General features: G+C 33.1%; 1 protein-coding gene across 1 annotated transcript; it reads left to right on the top strand.

Moving 5' to 3' along the window:
- The first annotated feature begins 4,775 nt into the window (after window positions 1-4,775).
- Window positions 4,776-14,167, top strand: LOC113781311 (conserved oligomeric Golgi complex subunit 6). The gene is made up of 11 exons (XM_027327227.1): window positions 4,776-5,179; window positions 5,263-5,315; window positions 8,513-8,660; window positions 8,774-8,881; window positions 9,580-9,647; window positions 10,226-10,349; window positions 10,443-10,589; window positions 10,701-10,964; window positions 11,041-11,325; window positions 12,567-12,713; window positions 13,400-14,167. Exons 1-11 carry the CDS (start codon window positions 4,958-4,960, stop codon window positions 13,922-13,924), a joined length of 2,091 nt encoding a protein of 696 aa, XP_027183028.1. The 5' UTR covers window positions 4,776-4,957; the 3' UTR covers window positions 13,925-14,167.
- The last annotated feature ends 10,469 nt before the right edge of the window (window positions 14,168-24,636 follow it).

Here is a 24,636-nt window from a genome sequence, read left to right as displayed (position 1 = left end):
AAGCTTGATATTTGTTGAATCCAACTTTGATCTTCTTATTAAAATCTTTGGAGAATGATACAAGAGTATGAGTACAAGAGTAGTTGGGAGTAGTTGAGAGTGGTTTGAGAGTAGTTGAGAGTGGGTAAGAGATTTTCTAAGAGGTTTACACCGGAGGATTTCACCAATTTTTCTCTCGATTCATTACATAAAATGCAGCACAACTCCAAGGTGATTTTGAAGGTGTTATTAATCCTTTGTTTATTAATATTTTTATTTCCTTTTTACAAAATTCTAATAAATCAGAATTCATTTGTATTGGTCTAGCTTTTGTTGGAATATTCTTTTCATTAAAATCTTTTTCATATGGTAATTCTATCATATGTTGTTTTCTATCCCAAAAAGCATTAGGAATATCTGCACAAATTTCTTTTTTAAATAATTCTTCTAATTCAAAAATTCTTTTTTGAATTTTAACTTCTTTTAATTGTTCTTCAATTTTTAAATAAGATTTTTCTTCTTTGATATAGTTTATATGTTGCTGTACTTTAGTAATAGTGTTTATCGTTTTATAAATAGAAGATGTTTGTAATATCTGTAATTCTCTTTGTCTAAAATCTATAATTCTCTTTGTCTTATTGAATTATTCATGGTTTACTGCAAATGGGTAAATTTGAATTAAAAAAGGTGTTCCTAGTATTATATCATGATTTATATTTTTTACAATTATAAAATTATGTCTGATACAATATTCATTATTACATATTGATCCTTTTGTAAATTTATATTTTACTTGTAAATTTTCTCCATTTGCTGCCATTAATGTTTCATTTGTTCTTTCACAGTATTTAGTAGGAATTATTCCTTCTTTAATACAACTTGAATCAGCTCCACTATCTATTAGAGCTACATGTGTTTCTTTAAAATCTTCTACAGTAATAGTTACTAAAGCATACCATTTTTGAAATGTCATTTTTTCTATTGTATTTAAATATTGATCTTCATCTACTGGTTTTTCAGATATACATATTTCTTCTGTTTTGGAATTAGAAGTTGATGATTGATTATCTATTAAGGTTATTTTTGCTTCTATCTCTAAATCTTTTGTTTTTAATTCTATAATCTCTTGTTGCAATTGTTTTATCTGTACTTTAAGATTATTGATTTCTGTTTGAAGATCTTTAGTAGTTTCCTTTTTCATTATATTTATATTTGGATATTTATCTATTAATTTCGAAATGCTAAAAGGTTCTATTATCTTTGGCATTTTATCTTCTTGAATAATTAAACTTTTTAATCTTTCCAAATATTCTTTTTTAGCTATTGGATCATTAATCTTTTCTATTATATCTAATAAGAATTCTTTATCTTCTTTTTTAGTTATAACATTTATATATTTTGGAGTATTAGAACAATTACAATCTTTTTCACTGTCTGAACTAGTTAAATCATTATAAAAATCATCTTATGAACTTTGATCCTTTTCATTTATTAATAAGTTTATTAATTTATTTTTAATCTCTTCTTCTTCTGCACAAATTTCAGTAATTTTTTCTTTTAAATTACATTTATTTGCTTTATGTCCTATTTTTCCACATTTGTAGCAGATAATTTTCTTTTTAATAAATTTTCTTTTCTTTTCAGGTTTATCTCCTTCAGTTCTTTTGTACCTTATTTTCTTGTTATTGTATTTTTTAATTTTCTTTTTATATGCAGAGGGTGATTTAATTCTTTTAATTCCAAATGCATCACAAAATGATCCTACTTCTTTTGTTTTTGAACCATATTTTATTTGTAATTTTAATTCTAAGCATAACATTAATCCTTCTTTTTTCACAAAAGCAAATAATTGTCCAAAAGTAATATTTTCAAATGAAATTACATCTGTTCCCATTTCCTTTTGTAAACTATCCATTATTCTTTGTGAAAATAAGCTTGGTAATCCTGTTATAAATCTTTCTTTCCAAAATGAAGCATTGCAATCTGGTTTTCTTAATACATTTGTTAAAAACATATCTTTATACCATCTAAAATTGATAATGTTGGACATCTTAAATTTGTTAAGAATGTTTTATTAGAATTTAATTCTTCCTTTGGATTTCCTATGAAATACATTACTATTGTTACTATTAGAAATTCTGCAGCATCTGATTGTATTTGAATATTTCCTTGATCATCTTCGATTTCTTGGGTATGATCTAATATTGATAATTTATCTTGAAGTGTTAAAGCATTATCCCACCAATTCTTTAATTGTCCAGTAAATCTTGAAACTAATAATGTTGCAATATTTCTTTCTTGAATATTTTTTATTTTGTAGGCTAATCTAGCCATTCCCATTTCTTGTAAATTATTTAATACTTCATATTCTGCTTTGCCATCTATATTCCATTCATAAATTGAGTCTCCATCATATTTAGTGGTACGAAATTTTGATCTTTCTTCATATTGAATATCTGGAGGACTAGGTCTTGGATAATAATTTTTTGTACTTACCATTTTCCAATTATTATTATTATTATTATTATAAATCCTTCTTCTTTTTATTTTATTTATTTGATTATCTTTGGATTCTTCAAATTGTTTTTCTATTGGTAAAATTATGTTTTCTTCAATTTCTGAATTTATTGATTCTTCAGATGAATTATTTATATCGTCAGATGAATTGTCTTCTATTATTTGATCTAATGTATTTATTTTAGGAGTTTGAGGTTTAGATATATTCTGTAATGATTGTGATATTCTATTTAATATATTATCTGTAGTATTTATTTTTTGATTATTAATATTTTGGATTAACTCTTGTTCTTTTTCTCTTGTCAAACTTCTAGGTTGGAAATGTGGTGCTGAAATATCATTAGGGAATTTTGATTCTGGTCTCTTTAGTGTATCTATTTTTGTATTTAATACTTCTATATGTTGAGATATTGTATGTAGAATTTGATTTGTATAATTATTTTGTTGATAAATTTTTTTAATATCTTCTAAATTTATTGCATTATTATTTGTACTTGATTCTACTTCTCTACCCTTTTTAAAAGGTGAGGCTATCATGTCTCCTTGTCCTATATTTATTTTGACTTCTTGTAATGGAGGATGTATAGATGTTATAATTTGATCATCCTTTAATTTCCATTTTTTATATAAATTAGTTTGAACATTTATTTGAGGTGTATGAAATATATTATTTATTCCTAATTTTGAAGTATAGAATGATAACCAAGTAAAGAAAGGAAAATCAAATTTTTGCTTTTCTAATTCATCCCTCACATTTCACAAAAATATTCTTTTCGTCCCTTACTTTTAAAATGAAGCAATTTCGTCCATGACATTTAAAAATTAAAGCTATTACATCCTTGAATCCAATTTTCAATCTGAATCAAATCACCTATCAACCCGATTACAAATTTTGAAGGTATACTTGGTAGATCACTTGGTTAACTCAACTTGAATATAACTCAACTTGAATTCCTACATTGTCATTGTATACACTGATGGTTTTATGTACTTACCATATCATTTCAATTTAAATTTAAACACCAAATTTTGTATTTATGATACACATCTAGACTCGCAAGCGAATATACTAACGATGCATGAAAAGATTTACCCAAAAGAAAAACCCGACTATTCCAAGACAAATAATGACCTTTATGTTATAATGTTTATTTTTTTGGTTTGATAAATGTCATGTGAATATGATGAAATTGACCGAGTGACCTATCAATTCTATCTCCGAAATTTATTACTGGGTTATTGGATGGTTTGATTCAAATTGAAAATTAGGTTCAAGGATGTAATAGCTTTAATTTTTAAATGTCATGGATGAAATTGCTTCATTTTAAAAGTGAGGGACGAAAAGAATATTTTTGTGAAATGTGAGGGATGAAACAGGTCATTTTCCCTATCTTTAATTCACAAAATTTTTCTAATTTAGGCTAAATTTTAGAAGCAATAATGGTAGAATTACAGTGGTAAGATACCTCAAATGAGCACCAGTAGTTGGTTTCTTGTCAAATGGAGTTGCGACCAACCCAATGTCTAATAATGTCGACTCACCCGAAGCTACACTAAGACTTCAGCTGAAGTTTTGAGGGGAAGGGGAGATGAGTTCGGTGGTTCTTGTGCGTATGTGGGGATCGAATGAGTGGTGGAGACAGCAACGACTGTCAGAGAGTAAAGGACGAACGAGTGAGTTCAACCCCCTCAAGAGTGAGAAACTTAGAACGAAGTTGATCGATAAGTGAGAGGTTAGGAGAGTAGAGACGGCAGAGACAGCATTGACTGCCTGAAAAGTGAGAGACGAACGGAAATGCCATAGAGAGCAGTGGAAAGTGCAAGACAGTAGCTGTAGCTGAGCTCAATAGCTGAGTGGTTGAGTGATTTTTGAGTTTTTCTTGTTATGGTTTTCTCTTTTTAATATTTCAAAATTATGTTATTACTTGTTTTTTGTAATATCAGAAATTTTTTAAGTGTTCAAAACATTTGGTAATTTTTTTTTTTTTTTTTGTAAGTGACGGGTTTCAAATTTAGAACCTCTCATTTACACTCCTTTGTACTATCTAATCTATTCCTCTAAAAAAAAATCTAGTAATTTTGATAAAATGTGAACCTATAATGGTCATTTCATAATTAAAATAAATACATTATATAAATAATACAACTATTCGAGCGTTTCACCGAGTACTCAAGTAGCATACGAGAGAGTTCAAACTCGGCTTGAGAAATGGAACGGATAGATCGAGTTTGAGCCGAGCGTTTGACTGAGCCATTCTCGAGCAGTTGGGCTCGCCAGCACCCCGACAGCACCGGATCTCCCCGGCTGACTTGACCCGACCCGTTTTGGCGGCTAGAAACTAGAAACATTTACCGGAGACCACCTGAAGCAAACTGTTTCATCATTAGAGATCTGAGCAAAACATTTTATCAGAAACACAATACAGTTTACATAGCGGCGACGCCGGAGAAGAGGAGCGCAATGGGATCAGTAACGGCATTGGCACCGGGGCTATCTCGGAAGCTGAAGAAGGTGTTGGAAACGCGAACCGACGGTGCTGAATTGCTGTCCTCGCTAAGCACTCTCTCCAATTTCTACACCGAAAATACTCCTCATTCTCGCCGCAATCTCCGATCCACAATTGAGAAGCGCGGCCTCTCCATCAACCAAGAATTCCTCCTCGCTTCCCTCACCGCACAACAGGTAATACCTCTCGGATCACTTTTTACTGGTAACATTTGCAGTCCGACTTTTTGAACTTTTTTTTTAAACTTTTTTATGTATAGGCATTGGATCGAGTGGAGGAGGAAGTTAATGCGTTGGCAGAATGCTGCGATAAGTATGATTTTTTATTCACTGGTTTATTTTTGTTGTCTTTTCAATTGAATTTGATAGATAGAGATGGAATTTCTTTGCATCTTGAGCTGTGTGCTTTGTGTATGTTGGAGTTTTGGTCGTGATGCTATTGATAGCGGTGGAATTGCTGAAAGTTTTTAGTCTGTCCGTTCCTTTTGGTAGAATGTGGAAATGTAGGAGTTAATTTGTTACTGATTTGAAGAACAAATTTTGGTTGCGGGAAGACAAATATGTAAGAAGACGAGACAGGGATTGACAGAATTTGGAGTTGAATATTCAGTAGAGATTCATGTGGGGTCTGCCCCTAATTATTAGGGAAAGGTAAATTCACTGGTATGTTTAGATGCTTATCTTGTGTGATTTGGCTAGAAAAGGAAAAGATTCATTTCTGTGTAGTTATATTTCAGAATGAATTCTTGTGAGATGGTTAGCTGGGACTTTTGGTGGTAGTTATGGTTTCATGTGTTAATGTGGGAAGGACTATTGCCTAGGTAACCAAGGTGAATGGAGAATATTGTTCCAGTTTTTGAAGAAGTATGTGTATTGTGTAGGAATATGTATTAAATGGAGCTTGATAGTGTTGCTTGAATACACCCTGGAAAACCAAGATGAAGTCATTAATATAAGTACAAGATCTTTTATCCTCTCAATTTCATTGAGAGCTGAAAAAGAACCATAGGATTTACCTTGGTCGAAGATAGCACACCAAAAGGCAGCAAGAATAGCAAAACTTAAAATAGTGAGGTCCCCTGGTGAAGGATATATAGAGAGCTCATCCAGAACAGGAAATGTCGTGATGCCTGCAATAGTCTGAAACGTGCACCTCCAATGGTACATCCCAGCTATAACTTCACCTTCAGGCTCTATTCTTAATCAGTGTAGTCACTAACTTGGCTCTTCTTTATTTTACCTTTGTCTTCCTCTCTCTGATGCTCAAATTCACCAGAAGACAACTATGATGGTTGATTCTTAATAGTTATTTGGTTGACATCTGGAGCATGATGAGGTAAATGATTTGTCTGGTTGAGATTGACAAACAGTTACGGTAGAGTTCAAAAAACAAATGTATAATTGTAATTTTGCAGAAGATAGTTTTTTTCCCCCTGTAATGTGATATGAATTTATCCATCTCCATTATTGTCCTTCCTTTAAAGCGGTATCTTTTATGTCTTGGCCATGCTATTTTTGGTGGAAATGTTAGGTACAATAAGCATGTAGTTACATAGATTCTTCGCATCCTGGTGCAACTAGAAGTTTAACTTATTAGACCAAATTTCAGTTTGACCAGGGAATAATTGTTCTGTTAACAATAGCTTACTGAGTGAAAAAATGAGTTAGAAACGCCAGGTCTAATCTCATATGTAGCTGGCTTGATTCGTCTAGATGAGATTCAATGCACAGAGCTCTGTCTGGAATAGCAGATAAGTTGTTAGCATATTACATAATGGCAAGAAAATGAGTTGGTTAGAATAAAAGCAGAATTGGAGAAATGCAATAGATGAACTTCTGTGCTTCTATCAATGTGCTACCATTCTAATAAAGGCTCTATTAGGCATGGAGAGGTGGCACTTGTGGGAGTCAACCCAAATGTGTCAGTAGTTTAAGCTTTCCTAGTTAAATGTATGCTGTTTTTAGGTTGGTGCAATTTGTGTATAGCTATGTATTACAGATTGTAGAGTAGTTTTTGGATGGATCTCCTTTCAAGTATGAGAGGGATACTTGAGATTTTTATGCATTATGTGTGGGATTTACAGCATGTTTTGATAGAAGAATTTCTACATTTCTTGTTGATTTGATTAATGGGTGCCTATTTGGGAGAAGCGGAAAATCAGGTTCATTACCAGTTTAGTAGATTGAAAAAGTGATGCATTTCCATTGTTTGACCTCTTATTAGATGCTAGAGACTAATTTATGGATGAGGCGTTATTATGCTCTATACTTACCTTTTGGATCATCTTGGTTCTGGCTAAAATTTGAGAAAGTTTTCCATCAAAATTGTTTGTTAATTAGGCAATCGATAAGGGGAGTGAAGGAATATGCTAAGACGAACACTGCACAATTAAGCAATCACATTTATCTCAAATTTGAGTATTGAAACAGAAACTAGAAGGGATTTGATCTTATGCCCCAGTTAGGCTGTTGATTAACTTACTGCTGCAATTATTTTTCTAAGAATATTTTATCGTCTTGGAAGAAGCCTTCCCTTCTGAAATCCACTCCTCAAAGTCGTGTCTTCTGGATATGGTCCGAAGTAAAGTACTTTCAAGTTAATCTTGGCCCAAATCCCTTCTGGTTTAGAAATGCCTACTAATACCTAAGTACCTTATGAATTTTGCAACCATTGGGGTTATTAAATTTTTGTTGAAAAACAGAAGACTTTTGCTTCAGATGCAATTTTGGTGGTTTCATCCTTCTTTCTTCACGAGTACAATTAGGGTGTTTGGGTTGGTCATTATTTGCAAACACTATTTTTGTTGCATCATAAACACATTTTCCAATAACCATTTTATTTTCCCAACCACCTTTTCATCTCATATAAATCACATAACAAAAAGTACTAAGCGTTATTCCAAATAATTTTTTCCAAAAAATCTTGTCCAAACACGTCCAAGTCTGTGTAAACCTTGTTCTAACTCCTGGCCTCACATATTGGTGGACTAGTCAAATATGCTAAATTATATTTATGGAAAATAGGAAAAGATGTGTTACACTCTGCTTTATGTGTTATACGGTCTTCTTGAATAAGAAGGCTAGAGGATTTCTTAGGAGTGACTGATGATGAATGCGACCTTTTGTCATTTATGTTCATTGTGATACTTTCTTGCAGTTTTTGATATCTAAAAGCGTCCTTGTTTTGTGCTTCTCTCCTTTTTCTATTAAATCTCTCTCTCTCTCCATCTGGATGTGTTTCTTGAGATTTCCTATTTGCCAGATTGTGAAGGCTATGGAAGTAAAGATGCTCCTTCCCTAAGAATGAAACTCAGCTAGTTCTTCCTAGAAGAAGCAGCATGGCTCTTTTTTCTTTTTTCTTTTTTTTTTCGAGTTTAGCTACTTTATGTACCTCTATTCTTGGTCTTTAAAGCTTCGTAGTTTGAAAGTTTGGTAAATGGGACAGTCAGGTATATGGTAGTCAGAAAAAGAATTACTACATCCCCTGAATGTTTTGGCTATTGCATGCAGAATTGCTAATGCTTTAAGCAGTTGTAATGCTACCACCGGTGATATTATCAGTACTACAGAAAGGCTTAAACAGGATCTGGAAATCACCACGCAGAGGCAGGAGATTGTTTCATGCTTTCTTCGTGATTATCAGCTGTCCAATGAAGAGGTTCTAGGCTATTTACCGATCCTCAAATCTTAAGCCCTCTCTATGACACCCCTTGAGGGTAGATGTCAAGTTCTCTGTATGTATTGTTTGTTATTTGTTGATACCTTTTGCAGATTAATGCACTAAGGGAGGAAGATCTGAATGAAAACTTTTTCAAGGCACTTGCTCACGTTCAAGAAATCCATGCCAACTGCAAAGTGCTTTTAAGGACCCATCACCAGGTGGTTATCTTTTCATATTCCCTCCCTTTAGTAGATATCTTTATGCACTTGCATCTATTTTCATGAAGTTTTTGGTAGACATTTCTACATTTGATGTCTTTCCAACCAAAAAACTAGTTTGAAAACGATTTGGATTTTCAACTTTTACAATTTTTTGGGGTGCATAGGCTTATGGAGCAAGCTGGAGTATTTCAATCTCCACCAAGCGTAACTTTTGACCACACTGGATATGTCTTAGATTTGTATCTTCAACTAATATGCAGTGATCCCTACTTGTATAAATATTTCAGCTTTATAGAATTACCAAACATTTGAGTGAGCATTTGGGAAAAAGTGTTTGATGTATTAATCTCCCAAGTTTTGAAGCAGATCTATAGCTTCTCTCTTGTAAAATTGTGCATTTATTTTCGAATGTGTTGTGATGAGGTCTGCTTTGGATGATGATTGAATTGAAATTTGTAGTGCGAGCTAACCCTTTTTGCCAGATTCTAAATCTCTTGACTATGGCTGACTTTCCCCTGGTTCACATTCTCATGTAGATTTATTGGCTCCAGAACTATCTAAATAAGTAGTGCTGTCTGACCTTTACTCTTTCTATAGCTGTTTTTATTCATTTTTGCCACTGGAAGTCTTTATCAGATTATTTGCAGTTCAATAGAAAAGTTGAGCTTTAAAGTTAACTTGAACACCCCCGGCAGCGTGCAGGTTTGGAGCTTATGGACATGATGGCTGTCTATCAAGAAGGAGCCTATGAACGCCTGTGCAGGTAGGATATTTCTGAATGAATAACAGCTGAAGATGGTCATTATATTGTGTGTGTGTGTGTGGTGCTTATTGTAGCAATGTCTACTATATATGATAACTAAGAGATCTCTGAATCCTAAACAGTTGAAGCATGGAGTTCTTTCAGATTTTTTTGTTTAAGTGCCTTTTTCCAAGTTTTGGTGTTAGTTTTCTTGTTCTAGAAATGACCAGTTTAATAAGTTTGATTTACCTTTTCTCTTTTGGCTTTTTATCTCTTGCTTAACATCTTTGGCAATCACCTGTGCATCCTGAACAGCAGTGCGTCAAGTGTTGTCCTATCTACCTTGTCAAGTAAATGCAGTTAGTCGCTTAATTTGGACCTTATGTGATTGATTGTCTGCAGTCAGAATTATTTCTGTCACTATCATTTGAAGCTGGGTATGAACGATACTTGTGCTGTTACTTCTGATTTGGTTATAGATTATAGTGATCTTGCATTTATTTGCTGGTGTCCATTTGAAGTCAAATATAATTGTTGATAGTTTTCACTTTGGCCTTGAATAAGTTTTGGTTTGATACTACTGCTTTTGTCCAATCTAGGTGGGTTCAAGCAGAATGTAGGAGGCTGGGTGACATAGATAATCCTGAAGTCAGTGAACTTCTGAAAACAGCTGTCAGCTGCCTCAAAGAAAGACCCGTCCTGTTCAAGTATTGTGCAGAAGAGGTAAATTAATTCTTTAGCTAATATCTACTGTAATCCATCAAAATAATTTCATTTCTCCAATTTATGTTGATAGAGAGTTATTTCAATTGATAGGTAGCAAATATGAGGCACAATGCATTGTTCAGAAGATTTATTAGTGCTCTCACACGTGGAGGACCTGGTGGATTACCTAGGCCTATTGAAGTGCATGCCCATGATCCTTTGAGATATGTTGGAGACATGTTAGGATGGCTGCATCAGGTACTAGAAGGAAATATTAGTTTTTTTTCTACCTTATAGGGATTTTAAAGCTAAATTATTTGACTCACAATTTTATTGTTTCTCTGCCTTCTTTACTTTGTTGTATGGCAGGCCTTGGCATCTGAAAGAGAACTTGTGCTTGCTTTGCTTGATCCAGATGCAGTTGTAGATACAGGACCATCTGCTCCCCAAGTGTCCAAAGTTTCTGAGAATGATGTTGTAAAGTCAGAATCAGACTTGACATTTGTCCTGGATCGGATATTTGAAGGAGTTTGCAGACCATTTAAAGTGAGAGTTGAACAAGTTTTGCAGTCTCAGCCTAATCTGATAGTGTCATACAAACTCAGTAACACCCTGGAGTTCTACAGCTATACTGTAAGCTGCAATGTATCTGAAAGTAGATTTTTTATTTTTTTTTTTGGTGCTTTGCATGACAGCTGCAATTTTGTAGATATCAGATTTGCTAGGGAGGGAAACAGCTCTCTGTAATACACTTTGGGTGCTCAAAGAAGCTGCACAGAAAACATTTTTTGACATGCTGAAAACTCGAGGGGAGAAGCTTTTAAGATATCCTCTTCCAGTAGCTGTTGATCTTTCTCCACCAACTGCACTGAGGGAAGGAGTCTCACTGCTATGTGAAATAATTGAAACACATGACAGCATGATGTTTCCTGCATCAGGAAAGAAACCAGACTTTCACCCAGTCATATCTGCTTTGCTAGATCCTATTATCCAGGTGCAATTTCTGGGTGCAGCTTGATTTAATTTTTGGTTGTTTCCTTGCACCACTCAGTAAAAAATGAACATGATGACTGCATTTAATCAGTTCCAATTTCAATTTCTGAGACTACTTTTCCCAACTTATCTATTGAGTTTGAGTCATCTTATACCATATGCCTTTGAGTGAGGAAATATTTAATAACTTCTAGTCAGCACTTAGTAACCAAGGATCCTATGAATAAGTAGGAAAGAGTATACAAAGTGCAAGACCTATAATCACTTTCCAAGGTTGTTTTGAAAAATTGAAATTTGTACTTGTCAGTATGGGTCACTATAATTCTGTAAACACTTTTTGGGTTGAATTACAGTAGATTTCACGTCATATAAAGTAGGTCAATTTTATCTGCCGAAATATTCCGTGCATCCCAGAAGTTAAGACACTTGTAAGAAGGAGATCTTACTGACGCTTGAATCTTCTGTCTTAGGAAGTACTTTGGTGCATGTAAATATTTTAGAAATTTTGTTTCATATTTTAGATGACACTTAAATAGGGGCATAGCAATTCAAAAGTATAATGTAATGTTTGCATAGAATAATCATGGAGAATGACAATGCTATTGCAGTTATTAGACCTTTTTTGGGTAATCCAGTCTGGAAAGTAGGTCTTTCTTTTCCAGGTGAGAGGGACTATAAATATGCCATCATGTTGATCCTTCAAAAACTATATGGTGGTGGAAATATAACCTTTTATAATTGCATCAAGATGAAAAGTGAAGACAGTTTATTAGATAAACCTTGTGATGTGAAAAAAGCAATTCTTTACCCTTACCTCCTTCAACTTTTAAGGAATTAAACAGATTTGCATGTACAAGGATCATGACTATGCACAACCAGTTGCTCATGTAATTTGTCATTTATTGCTCATCGTACTTCCTTTGAATTTTGTATCTTGGCACACATCTCGTCTTTAGCAAGTACTCTAGCTGGTCAATGATGTACTGGTGGTTAAAAGCACTGAATTTTGAAAAGGTAGTGCTTGATGGCAGGCATCTCTGCTTGAGATTCATCCTTCGAAAGTTTGTTTTAGAGCCCAACTAAGTATATTGGAGTGTATGAAGGACTTATAGTTTTTCTTCCATGTCAAACATGTTAAGAACTCTTGGAGGATGACAATAATTGCATAAGCTGTAGGAACATGATTCTTTTTGACAGGCAGATTCTTCTTTTCCTTATCAAGCTGTACATGTGATTTTGCAGATGTGTGAGCAAGCTGCTGAGGCACACAAGTCCAAGGGAGCCATCCAGTTATCAAGGAGAAGTAGAACAGGTTCTGATCCTGGCCAGCTGCGAAAATCATCTATAGATGCTATTTTGGACAGTGGCCGCTCCATTTCTGTGTCCCAGGTTTCTTTCTGTGCTTCCCTTTGCATGTTGCTTCGCATTTCAGATTTGATATGGTTAACCTAGAAAAAAAAAAGTTTGGTCTAATTTGTTCTTGAATACGTTGCTGGTGTAGCCAATTATCCAATAAAACTGAGTCTGCGAGTAGTGTGCTAAGTTATACGAGTTTGAAAGCATATATGGATATCCTGAAAGTTTTGACATTCTACTATTGACAAATTGCCTGAGTAGAACTTTTGAGTTCTGGAGTCCTAATGTTAGTTATGCGAGTCTGCTGGGTCAAGCTTGTCAAGTGACTAGCATAAATTACTTGATATGGAAACATTCTTTTGCTGCGAAATTCCGAACTGCACTTAAAGCAATGTCTTAATACTTTATGACCATGCATTTCTTTTATTTGACTTGGCAAACCTTATATTTGAAATATAAGAACCTCATCTTTGAGAATATGAGATTTGAAGTTAGAGTTTTGGAAGATTGCAGCAGCTTCAGTGACATGATTTTCATGTTAATATTAGTTTTTGTAGATTTAGGCGCATTAAGCTGGATTTTACTCTTCTTCTTGCAAATTGGTTTTCCAGCTTATAAACTTCATGTATATGTGGAATAACAATGAGATAAAATGCCAATGGCCAATTCTTTGTGTTCAATGGTCATGGTCCCCTGACCTGTTGTCCTTGTTCATGCAGACTGCTGAAGCACCTTCAAAGATTTTTCTCATCAACTGTTTATGTGCAATCCAACAACCATTGTTAGGACATGAGGTTGCATCTGAATATGTAAAGAAGATTGGTGGGATGATAGAAAGTCACATAAATGGACTTGTGGAAAAGGAAGTCGATAACATTTTAAAACGGTGTGGTTTATTAAGCAAGATGACCCACTTCCGTGTTTCATTGGATGATGATGAAGCCGGAAAAACAGTTAATGGTTCAGCATTGGCTGAGTTAGAGGACACAGCTCCAGCTTCTCTTTCAGAGGGTTTGAGGGCCTTCTTCGGGCTTATTTTGGGAAGTGAAAGTTCCCTGCCAGAATTTGAGCAAATGCAGGTACCAAAGCTGAGATCGGAGGCTTGTCTTCAGGTGGCAAGGTCTCTGGCTGAAGCATATGAGCTTATTTACAAGGCAGTTATGGATCCCAAGAATCACTACCCTGATCCTAAGTCACTGGTGAGACATCCGCCAGATCAGATACGAACCATATTGGGAATCTAAAGCCATCGAGACCTCTTATTTCTCAGTTTTTCAGGGAACTACTGACCTCTCCTAGTTCTGTACGTATTGATATTAGGTTTTTGTCAAGGGAACCACATATTTCTGGTTAAGCACCTTCGGACATTTAGACTGTATAGAGTTCAGTTTTGGAAACATACTACACTTAATGGTCGAGATTGTTACTTTTGACCTTGAACACATCCTTTTTGAAATGGTTGACTCCAACCCTTCCTTGGCACAGTATGCCAAGATTTTTACATGAAAAATTCAAATTCAAAAAAAAGTCGTCGTTTCTAGTTCAATCAAAAGCTCCAGTGAATTTCTTAGAATATTGCTAAAATAAAAAATTATCCAAAAAGTGGTGTTATTTGAGGGGTTATTCCGATTTAAGGGTCGCTGCAACTATAAAACGAGGCTACTAGTAAAAGTAATATTAATTTATATTTATTTTTGCTGCCTTCATTTTAGTCAATTTTCTGCCCCCCCCTTTTTTTTTTTTCCAATGTTTGATAAGCGGCGAAGCATGTATACTTTCTGCAAAATTCTTCCGTGTGCACTTCTTTGACTTTTTGTTCTTTTTTTTGTTCATTTCCAGCATGTGTACTTTTTTCAGGTGCACTTTTTTGGTCAGTTGCGAGGTCCACTTTTTGTCATGACGCGCAACTTTTTTTCAATTTTTTATTTTTTTGTTCATTTGCGGCGTCAATTTTTTTATTTTCCTTCCAACACAAATGTCGTCAATTTTTCTTTTAATCGTGCACCGTTGATCGACGCAAATTGTGGCCAAAAATTTTTTTTAGTGAAAATTTTTTTTATAATGAAAAGGCAATTTTTTAAGTAAAATCAAAAATGGAAATTGCGACATAGTTTTCCTCCCATCCCACACCTCTAATTATTTTTTAATAAAAAAGCGCTCAACCTCTTATTATTTTTTTTATAAAAAGTTTATAAAAAAAACGGCCAACTAAAGCCGCAATTTGAAAAAAAATATTAGTTTTTCTAATATTAAAATTAAAATAAAAACATCGCCACACATCACATGAGCGGCGATGGAAAATATTGCAAAATTATAAAAAAAAAGTTAAGTTTACCAAAAGTGCTTTCGGACTCAAAGCTTTTCCAATAGGATAGGACTAAGGCTTTTTTTTGGTCTTTTGTTTGAGAGATGTCAACTTGACTCGGAGTAGCAGAAGGCTTTTTTTAAGGGGTTAATCACATTTTATCCCCTTAAAGAATACCTCATTTCTTAATTTATCCCCTAATCTTTAGTTTTGTTCACTTAACCCCCTTTAGGATAAAATTGCCCTTGCATTATTCACCTTAATGATTGAAATTAAAAAAGAGGAATTGCAGAGATCTATCTTCCCCTTAAATAATTAAAAAAATATTCAAATCACTTTTCTAAAATACAATTTTTTAGCCTTTCAATTCTTTTAAGTTTGGATTTTCCTCTTTCCTTTCTAGTTTCTCATTTTATTCTCAAGAAAATATCTTAAAATGAAATTGTGACATGATTAATAATCAGCAATTGAAATTTGTGACATGTGGCATCATACAAAAAATCAAAATTAGTTTTTGATATCTTTTAAACCTTCACCCAGAAATATGCAATTACAAACTCAAAACAAAAATTTTCGTTGAAATGAAATTTCTATTGGGAAGGATGAAAGAGAGAAGAAAGAGAAAAAGAAATAAAAGAAATGAAAACAATTTTATCTTATGATATTTTTTTGAGAATAAAATGAGAAACTAGAAAGGAAAGAGAAAAATCCAAAATTAAAAGAATTGAAAAGCTAAAAAAATTGTATTTTAGGAAAGTGATTTGAATATTTTTTTTTAATCATTTAAGGAGATGATAGATCTCTGTAATTCCTCTTTTTTAATTTCAATCATTAAGGTGAAAATTTTTGTGGGAAAGAGGAAGAATTAAATAAAAAAGAAAGAGAAAATGAAATAAAAGAAAGGAAAATAAGGTAAATGAAAAGTCAAAATAATGCAAAGGCAATTTTGTCCTAAGGGGGTTAAGTGAGCAAAATTAAAGGTTATGGGGTAAACTGAAAAATAGAGTATTCTTTAAGGGGATAAAATGTGATTAACCCTTTTTTATATGGAGATAATTTGTCAACCACCAAATCAAACTCCTTTGCTTGTACTTTGGTTCACTTAGTGTGAGAGGAATGCAGCCAGATTTCAAGATTCTAACTTTGCTGCTGGTACCATTTCTTTTCGTGTAGAGCAGTGCCAGTCAAAGGATAAATTCCAATGAGCGGCGAAGCTTTTGCCCCAAAAAAAAAAAAATAATAAAGTAACCCAAAATAAATGAAAATTAAAAATATTTTTATTAGAAACCGCATGTCAATGATGCGGTGACCCTTAATTCAGAATCCATCCCCCCAAGAACACCAATTTTTTGAAAATTTTTAATTTTGACAATATTTTGAGAAATTCGCCCAAAAGCTCCACTACAAAATAATGAGAATACATAGGATTATTTGGAGCATATGGACAATAATAAATTAATAACCAACCAAATAGATCAATAACAATAATGTCATCTCTTAAAAATTACAATTTCAAATAAGTGAGCTTGAAAGAGAAATCCAAAAGTTGATCTTATAGATGTGTAGAGTATGGTTGACAGAATCGCACAGCTAAAATTTTATCCCAATTAGATTTCATTTTTCCATTCAATTGAGGCCTTCGAGTTTCAAAATCTCTCTCTATAGCTTTTTTTCTCTCTCTAGCCAAGTTTCTGTCTCTTCGTTTCTTTTTTTTTTTCCTTTGAATTGATGTTAATTCTTTCTTGCAGCTGCTCTTGCTAGTTCAAGAGACTAGTTGTAATTTCTCTCAAGTCAAAACTAGCTTGGATTTTATGAAGATGGGCTTCTAATTTCTATGGGTTGCCAAATGAAGATGGACATAAGAATACGGAGACAGTCAAAGAAGGTGATTGTGGAGACTGACATTGAAGTGTATGTAGAACTGTTGTCAAGGGCTCTCTCTCTCTCATTACAATTTGATTGAGCAGATTAACGAGCGGTAACATCTAACAATATAAAAGAGAGAGTTGGGTTATGAATAGTAATTTTTGGTCAAGCGGTTATGCTGCAATTATTGTTGGATGTGGAGGTTATTTTCGTCAATTAACAATTGTAATAATACGTACAAAATACATAGCCCAAGCCCAACGCAGTTATCTCCCACTACACAGACATTTACATGCAACAAGTATCGACCCTACATTACCCCACTTACTACCCACAATAAATGTCATTAACTCTGCCCCAACTTCTACCACTTTATGACAAAAAGCTCCCCATCAGTCTTAGCACCATTTTACCAGCAAAAAAATCAACCACATCAGAGAATTTACTGCACCTTTCTTCTCGAACTTTTGGCCACTAACAGCTTCAGCCATTTGCACGACTTCAACCGTTTACAGCTTCACACAGAAGATGACGCTTCTTCCACTTTTTACCAGGTCAGTTTCCAAACTTTTCTTAGCAGCGGGTCCAATGGGCTTGGCCCCTGTCGGGGTTTCTATCCCACATCGGCTTTGGGAGGATTGGGATTTGGGTAGTTAAGTCTCTGGGAGCAATCCAAGAGTTGCCGGCTTTTGGGATTAGATTTAATTAGTCAAATTTCGTTTCTCGAAAGAAGAAGTTTCCAAACTTTTCTTGATACTTGCTTCGTCAAAATTACCACAATTTATATTCACAATCCTTTTAAAAACCCTAACCTAAATACTAAATCTTATCGTTATTACAAAAATCATGCACTATCTATTTACTTGTTTCGGCCATTTATAGCTATTATTCTTGAGAAAAAAGATTTTAGACTTTCATATAATACATGCGCTTATAACCAAAGACATCAAGAACATAAATCCACCACAAAAATTGCTTAATTATTTATGCAATTAACTTCACAATATATCACCGTATTGAAACGCTACAATTTTGGCCATCACTCACTTCATCTCCAATTCTTCACAAATACAGAAGATTTCAGAATCAACACTCCAACCTAACTGAAGACGTAGGAATCCTCAAAATTAAGAACACTATGTCAATTCCCCGCTGGCTAGAACGAATTCTGCTATTTGTTTCGCCATATCCACTAGGTAAGTCTTATATTTGTCATTCCTTCATCCATTACTTACATCGACTACTACAACCAATCACTAATTCTGTTATTGTCAACACAGAAGCCAGCCTTCCTTACGCTAATCCTCACATCTATGGACCACAACCATGCTACTTTACAATTTGCTTTGCAAAGAACAAAAAACTGGTAAGGCCCTAATACACAATACTAGAGCTCTGCATAAATAGACAGTTTTATCCCAAACAAGTAAAATCGCAATTTTTCTGGCAACCTGTTCCAAATGACCTGATCCAAACAGTTCGACAATGCAGACAAATCTTTCTAGCCATCAAAGAAAAGGACAAACAATGGCTCATTACATTGACCAACTTTGAACTCAATCAGGGTTGGACAGACTTCGCAAAAGACCATGACCTCAAGACAGGTGATGTCATTCTCTTTAAACATTTGGCAAACATGGAGTTCAATATAACCATCTTTGGAAAAAACTATCAACAATGAACATATCCATGGACCACGCCAACTCATACACAAAGCAGAAGTAGATCCATTCGCACTCATGCATTTTGACAAATCTACCTACATCTATCAAAATACTGTCACTGGCTTACCAAACAACTTCACACAAGATCTAACCGCAGCATTTTTCCATCAACTTACCCTTGAAGACATCCTTCAACTGGTATAATGTCCTTTTACTTTGTCCATTTTATTGCTCATACTAGAAACAAACTAACTCATTGCATTTCCCAACAGAAATTGCCATTCAGAATCACCACAAAAAAAAAAACACAAAAATACTACTGCTCCAATCATCCAACTGCACCGACAAAACATCCATGCCCAGCCACATTATGACAACAACTATCTCACAAACGGCTGGACCAAATTTCTAAAGCAAACTCATGCAGAAAATAAATGATCTATTAGTCTTCCTCTCTAGAGCATTGTTGGATTACCAAGTCATCATCTGTGTTGAAAATGGACCAGAAAAATACTCTCTTCAAGACACAAGAATGTTGCTCAGATCATACCAATTTGAGACAACATTACCTCTCTAATCAAATCAATTCCAGATGCACTTTTGTTCCCCTTTCATGTAACTATTAACCTAACTATACATGAGACCATGTTTTGGACTGACTTTCATGCATGTAACTGCACTTCCTTCGCTTTCTAACTTCAATTATGCATTTTGCCATCTTGACTTTCTACTCTCCACTTATCCTTTTCGCCATCTTTATAATTACTTAACTCAAACCACATCATTTATACAAATCATATTATACAAAATATCAACACTATATTGTCTTAACTATATTAACGTAACCAATTCAAGCCAAACTTATAACACTTATATAATTCTCTACATTATAAGAAATATACAATGGCCAAAAATTGTGCAATTTAACACTGGAAGTATTAGCCCTCCTGCGCATCGTGCAGGCCGTCTTACTAGTAAACAATAAAATCACAAATTAGTTTACAAGTGAAGAGAAAGAACTTTTATGGCAACTATCTCGCTAAATTCGTTCAACATTCAACCGGGATTCATTACCTTTAGTGAAACTTTAGCGAGCTTGAGAGAGTTTATGGGGAATGGTGTAACGGGATTTTTACACTGAAATTGTTCTATTGGTAAACATTGGCAAGAACAAAAAATGAAAAAAAAAAGGAAAATCGTTTAAATGTCTCTCACATTTTGCTAAATGAACTTTTTCGTCCTTCATTTTTAAAATGTTAACTTTACGTTTCTTACAAAATTAAATTAGTAAAATTTGGTACCAGTCTAGGTTTTTTACCACTTTTTACCCTAAATCCATCATATAACCACACGGTCATATTTTAAGGGTAAAAATTGTTAGATCTTATTTATAGTTACCCACTCTATATTCATATTTGCCCTTAAAAAAATTAAGATTTAGCTTTTTGTGTATAAAAAATGATTGCATATGGACTACGTGGTGATTTCAAGTTAAGAAAAAGATCAAAAGTTTAAGTTGGAATCAAATTTTATTAACTTAAATTTTGTAAGGAACATAAAATTAATATTTTAAAAGTGAAGGGCAAAAAAATTTATTTGATAAAATGTGAGGAGTATTCTGAATAATTTTCCAAAAAAGAGAAAAAATAACAATAAGACTGACTTTATTATGGACATGTATAGCTTATTAGTTACTTTTTAATGAAACAAGTGAATCAAGAGAACATAGATTATGTAATGGATCATTTATATATATATATATATATACTAGTTTATTTGTGCCTTATGCAATGCATAAGGATGCCTAATTTTTGGTGAAATTGTTAGTTGTGTGTGTGGAGTAAAGAGTGGGCGTGTGCAAATTTGATGATGGAAGAGTGGTAGTTCAGGATATGTAGGTACATTATTTTGTAGCAGTCTATAGCAGTCTGTACATTACCAAAAACTGGTCATTACAAGATAGAAAACTCATACAAAGAGTTGTAGACAAAGCACTATTTACATTAACAAAAGTAGGTAGTTGCGTGGTAGAAATCTAATGTCAACAACTAGTGCAAAACTATAGGTGGCAAACAAAACCTATTTAGCTAAATTTACTCATATCCGCGGATGAATAGATGAATATGATTAACTTAAGTATTTGCATATGGGTATAAATGGGTTATCCAATAATGACCATTTAATTTATTGGGTAATCTATCAAATCCAATTAACTCATTTAGAATTGTCTTCTCATAAACCTCCTCTCTTCCCCCCACCCATTTTTTTTTTTCAGATTCTTCATTTTGTTAGGATATTAACTACTTTTGTTTTATTATTATTATTATTATTATTTGTTGGTTTTATCTTATCATTTTATTTTTTCTTAGTTTGTTAACTTGTTCATTTTTTAGCATTACCAATTTATGACAAGTTTTAGCCTATTTTCCTACCTTTCCAAAATGAAATTTTAAATTTACACACGAAAAAAATGTTAGGGGTTCAAAATTTTTGAATTAAGTTTTTTATATTAACTTTTATAGTACTTAGTTCAAATTTTTATATTCTTATTATTCAATTATTAAATAGTATGTAATTTTACGACATAGAGTATGGATGGAAAAAAATTGGTAATTAGGCTTATTAAATATAATAAGTAAATATTTAAAACTAATAATAGATGCAAAGGGTGGTATAAATTAATAACTTAGCTTACAAAAATAAATTTAAATGAATTTACAAGAAGTTAAAATAAATGGGTGAGCCTCCAATTGCTTCCATGTAATAAGGCAACAAAAGTAATGTACCACTAACCCATGGAGTCATGGTGCCCATAGGATACCATGACTGTTGGTCATATTCAGAAGCCAACCTTATTACTGGCGAAATTTTAAAATTGTCCACACACTAATGGTGTTGATAGGGGACCAAATTCACTGTTCACAAGCCAGCTCCCCTTTTTATACTAGTATTGATATATATATATATATATATATATATATATCTTATTATAAGATAAGTAAAGGTTCAAAGTCACTGTAGCACTCCATTTGCTAACACATGGCACTATGTGTGAATTTTGAGATCTCTCTTTTACCTTCTTTATGGACTTGGCATTGTCTTGTGGATTTGGCATTGCTTTATAAGGTTGATTAGGGAAGTAAGGTCTTCCACCTATGGCTATAAGGTTGAAATATTTTTAATAGAGTTTTCAAAGTCTAGATTTTGGAGAGATGTAATTCAATTGAAATATCATTTACATGATCATTTCAACTTATATTTGACAAATTAACTTAAGTTTTAATCAGATTACAATGTTATTATCATTATTATTATTTGAATTTATATATATTTATTTTAATATGAATTATCATTTAAAGTTATATTTGACAAATTAAGTTGCATTTGTTAAAAATCGTCGAATTGCATGAATTTTTTCAAATAGTTATATTCTTTGACATTTTGTTATTTTGTTAATGTAACGAAAAAATTATTTAAAACTAATTTCATCTTATTATAAAGAAAAAGATTATTATTGCTACTTAAGGTAGTGTGCATTTTTTTGTTTCAAATTTATTTTAATTTGTTCATATTAAAATATTTGGTAGCATTTTACTTTATGTTCATATATTTTTGTTATCAATTCTATTTTAATTCATTTATACCTTAATATGTGTTTCTTTATTACAATTAATTTTTTCCTTTCTTAATCAAACGAATGTATTAACGTCTAAATGACAAAAATATGTGCATCTCTATTATATTTCATTAAAATGCTCTTTAGTGTTGTTTTCATGGTAATCGTTAGATTTGCATTTGTTTCCTTATTTTCTATGCTGTCAAATTGTTAAATTATTCAATAAAGCTTATTTATTATAAGTTCGAATTTGGAGAGAAAAATGTTTTTCTAAACTTATTGCATTGGTAGATTATTCAACAAGCCAGCTTACAGATTGTTTGGTTCTCCTATTTTTCCTCTGCTTCGCTTGTAATAAGTGTCATTCTTTAACTACTCAACTTTTTCTCAATTACCTAATCAGATTAGATACTTATATTTTTCTTCAAAGTTAGGTTGTTCTTTACAAGAAAATCAACCTTTTGATGAATTATCAATTGTACTTCATCTGTTTATAACCATTAGATTGAAAGACAAAGTATTAGCTTAGTTTAACTTTCATAAACTGCCTTTTTAGATGAAATTATTATCAACAAACTAACTTTGAATAGTATAGTGCATACATTTACATACACTACCAATCCTTCTTATGCTTCATTTCCTTCTTGTTTTATTTCCTTCTCATTCTCACATAGCAGAGAGAAAACTTCTTTCACTTTCTTGTTTCTCACATTTGGTAATACAATTTTTCTTACTTTTTTATTTCAACAAATCTATGCATTTATATCTTGCTGTAGTAACATATAATTTCTTTTGCATGTTTTGTATTTTAGTTTTGCAGCATTACATTCAATATTCAAGATTTTTGCTTTGCCTGTCACTTTATTCCAAGTTAGTCACTTTACTTATTTTATTTAGCACCAGTTAGAGCTGTATAAATCAACTGGAATTGCCACCAAACATAATATACACTTTTCTTATCTATTTTATTTTGTTTTATATATGCATTAATACTTGCTTTTTATTACAACGAATTTTTTCTCTTTATTAACTAGCAATGCATTACGATACTCTTTATAATATATTAACATATCATACTCAACCCATAAATAATCCTTCAAATTTTGTTACCTTTAAACACTATAAGGTGGCGCACAACCGGGCCTTACTATATATATATACTAGGGCGTTTCCCTATGCGATGCGCAGGCGGCAGGTGTTTTATTAAAAAATTTTGACCGTTCATATTTTGGTGGACAATTTTTGCGCATGTGGATTATAAGATTGTATGGCTAATGGAATCGAGTGCGTGAACTCTATTAGGCGCCTCTGTTTATGCCTTTTTTTTTACCAGCGAAGCTAGGAGCAAACCCGATTCTGATATTCCTAGGCAAAATAATAAAGAGAAAAAACTTCGTAAACAGTAGTGAGGAACACATAACCAACTGTGCAAAATAAGATTAAACTAATGATATTATATGCAATAGCCCTCAAACAAATATGATTTACTATCATTAAGTCAAAGAAAGTTTTCAATCGCAAAATAAGAAAAAAGATCAAATAAAAGTTATTCTGGACAAGCTTTTACAAGATCAGCTCATTTGGCAGAAATGGACTCTGAGATCTTCCTCCTTTTTTCAAGATACTTCGGTACTCTCTTGCTACTCTTTGATCTTGGTGTTTTTCCCTTTCTTCAATGCTTTGTACCTACTCTTTGCTCAAGCTTTTCATCCAGAATCTTATGAGTTCCACTAAAACTCCTCCTCACCAAGAACACCCCTTCTTCAAGCTTCTGCAATTTGGATTTTGCCACTCATAGAGGCAGGTCTCCTGCAACGTTTAACTTCTTGCATCGTTTTTCCCACCCCATTTGCACACCAACTCCAATTTTTACCTTTCTTTCTTCATTACACAATCATTTAAGATTCCGAAATGCAGTTCATTATGGTATGCAAACTATCTTGTCAACTACCATTAAAGCACAAGTTCACAGCAGAAGTACAAGCAAGCTATAGAAAAACTTCCATTTGATTGTTGCAGCAAATGAGATCAAAGCTTTCAACTTTGTTAACAAAGTGTACTACAATCCTCATGCTAAAGTGTAGCTGAATTTTTTAAATAAACTAAAATATTTTAGTGAGGAAGAAAATTTGGGGACCGAAGAAAGACAATAATGACTTAGGAATTTTACTTCTTCCGCTATAGCAGCAGAAACCCATTGCTTGCACGTGATTGGGATCAAGGGCCGCCAAAAATTCTCTCTGAAACCAGCCAATCAGTTATTCTGGATCACAATAATGTGTAGAAGTTGATATAGGGAGAGTCACATTGAATCACTCAAACAGAAAGATCTAGAAGCTGCACAAGTGTGATATTCCTATATCAATGGGCTTCAATGATAATGTATAAGAGTAGATAATAGAACCGGAAAGAATGTGAATTAATTTACAACTATCCATGTTGAAATCCTACAATGTCAATCTCTATTTAAAAGTCTTCAAACAACATGATAAAGATGAGAAATGA

This window comes from Coffea eugenioides, chromosome 8 (assembly GCF_003713205.1).
Source record: "Coffea eugenioides isolate CCC68of chromosome 8, Ceug_1.0, whole genome shotgun sequence".
Lineage (NCBI taxonomy): Eukaryota > Viridiplantae > Streptophyta > Magnoliopsida > Gentianales > Rubiaceae > Coffea > Coffea eugenioides.
Note: the sequence above shows the minus strand (reverse complement) of the source record. Positions and strands in the feature narration are given on the sequence as shown.

Bases quoted from the DNA above. Each gene is read 5' to 3' on its own strand.
- LOC113781311 (XM_027327227.1), top strand. From the start codon at position 4,958: ATGGGATCAGTAACGGCATTGGCACCGGGGCTATCTCGGAAGCTGAAG. The intron at 9,648-10,225 runs GTAGGATATTTC...TGTCCAATCTAG, and splicing joins GCCTATGAACGCCTGTGCAG to GTGGGTTCAAGCAGAATGTA. The intron at 10,350-10,442 runs GTAAATTAATTC...TTCAATTGATAG, and splicing joins TCAAGTATTGTGCAGAAGAG to GTAGCAAATATGAGGCACAA.